Source organism: Cebus imitator, unplaced genomic scaffold (assembly GCF_001604975.1).
Source record: "Cebus imitator isolate Cc_AM_T3 unplaced genomic scaffold, Cebus_imitator-1.0 Scaffold87, whole genome shotgun sequence".
Classification (NCBI taxonomy): Eukaryota; Metazoa; Chordata; class Mammalia; order Primates; family Cebidae; genus Cebus; species Cebus imitator.
This window is the reverse complement of record NW_016107402.1, coordinates 1,640,656-1,642,662: the sequence shown is the minus strand read 5'-3', so window position 1 is coordinate 1,642,662 and position 2,007 is coordinate 1,640,656. Positions and strand designations below refer to the sequence as shown.

Below are 2,007 nucleotides of genomic sequence, written 5' to 3'. Positions count from 1 at the left end.
TTAAACAAGTTACAAATTGGCTGGGCATGGTGGTGGCTCATACCTGTAATCCCAACGTTTTGGGAGATCAAGGTGAGAGGATTGCTTTAGGGCAGGAATTCAAGATGAGCCTAACCAACACAGTGAGACACTCATCTCTATTTTTAAAAATAAAAATAAGCGGCCAGGTGCAGTGGCTCACATCTGTAATCCCAGCACTTTGGGAGGCCAAGACAGGACTTCAAGACCAACCTGGCCAATATGGTGAAACCCCATCTCTACTAAAAAAATAATAAAAATTAGCCAGGTGTGGTGGTACATACTTGTAATCCCAGCTACTCAGGAGGCTGAGGCAGATCACGAGGTCAGGCGTTCAAGACCAGCCTGGCCAACATGGTGAAACCTCGTCTTGGCCAGGCGTGGTAGCTCACACCTGTAATCCCAGCACTTTGGGAGGCCGAGGCTGGTGGATCATTTGAGGTCAGGAGTTCGAAACCAGCCTGTCCAACATAGCGAAACCCCATCTCTACTTAAAATACAAATTAGCCGGGGATGGTGGTGCATGTCTGTAATCCCAGCTACTCGGGAGGCTGAGGCAGGAGAATTGCTTGAACCTGGGAGGCGGAGGTTCTAGTGAGTTAAGATCGTGCCACTGCACTCCAGCCTGGGCAACAAGAGCAAAACTCCATCTTATAGCATGATTTTTCAGTTTACTCATATGAGCCTAACCTGTTTTTATAGTGACAAAAATATGTATATAGAAGTTTTAGACTGGATGCAGTGGCTCATGCCTGTAATCCCAGCACTCTCCAAGGTCTAGGTGGGCGGATCACCTGAGGTCTGGAGTTTGAGACCAGCCTGGCCAACATGGTGAAACCCTATCTCTACTAAAAATACAAAAAAATTAACTGGATGTGGCGGTACATGCCTGTAGTCCCAGCTACTCAGGAGGCTGAGGCAGGAGAATCCCTAGAACTAGGGAGGTGGAGGTTTCATGGAACTAAGATCACACCATTGTACTCCAGCCTGGGCAACAAGAGTGAAACTCGAAACTTCAGCTCAAAAAAAACCATTTTTTTTTAAACAGCAGAAAATATGTACAAAACAAAGTGTACCTTAGATCCTATTTCTTCTCTTACTGTGTATTTTAAGCATGATGCCAGGATTGGCAATCATAGCTAGACTTTCATTGTTTCTGTTCTCTCCAGGAACTGATTCAGACAGTAAGTTTAGGAGGCAACTATCTTCTGAACATTGGACCAACTAAAGATGGACTGATTGTTCCCATCTTCCAAGAAAGGCTTCTTGCTGTTGGGAAGTGGCTGAGCATCAATGGGGAGGCTATCTATGCCTCCAAACCATGGAGGGTGCAATTGGAAAAGAATGCAACATTTGTATGGTGAGTCTTGTCTTCTGTTGTGTGTAAGAACAGGACTGTGCCCCATCCAGAACTGGTATCTCCTTGGGTCCACAATGTTATAAGCCAGGCTGGAACTTGCCTCGAGAAAATCCCAAAGCTGTTATTTTCCTATAAAACTTGTATACCATTTGAGTTACGTCCTAGGCTACTAGGTTATCTTTGACTTGTGAGGGGAGAGAGTGGGTTTAGTGAAAAGGGAAGAGGCAACAAAGCATCAGTCAATTTATTGAGATTATTACCCTGCCCCCTAAAAATAGTAATAATGAATGTTTGGATTGCACCTAGGGCCCCATTCTAAATTCTTTCCATTTATACTAGACTTCTGGATCTAGTTTGATCTTTGGCCCCAGTTTTTTCCACTGCAGAATGGAGTGATAATACTTTATAGTGTTGTTGTAAGGATTAAATGAGATGAGTGCCAGGCACAAACTACGTGTTCAATTAAAGGGAACTGCTTATATTATACCAAAGAGCTTAGGTCTCTGGATCTAATCCCTCCGCTAATCCCTCTGTTTTTTTTTTTTTTTTTTTTTTTTTGAGACGGAGTTTCGCTCTTGTTACCCAGGCTGGAGTGCAATGGCACGATCTCGGCTCACTGCAACCTCCGC

The 2,007-nt window shown here is 44.2% G+C and overlaps 1 protein-coding gene across 1 annotated transcript in view; it reads left to right on the top strand.

Moving 5' to 3' along the window:
• FUCA1 (alpha-L-fucosidase 1) overlaps positions 1-2,007 on the top strand; it is a 20,934-nt gene that overhangs the window by 15,847 nt on the left and 3,080 nt on the right. The window contains exon 5 of the mRNA XM_037740636.1: positions 1,188-1,378. Within this exon, the coding sequence (XP_037596564.1) occupies positions 1,188-1,378 (191 nt within the window). The remainder of the gene's footprint in view (positions 1-1,187; positions 1,379-2,007) is intronic.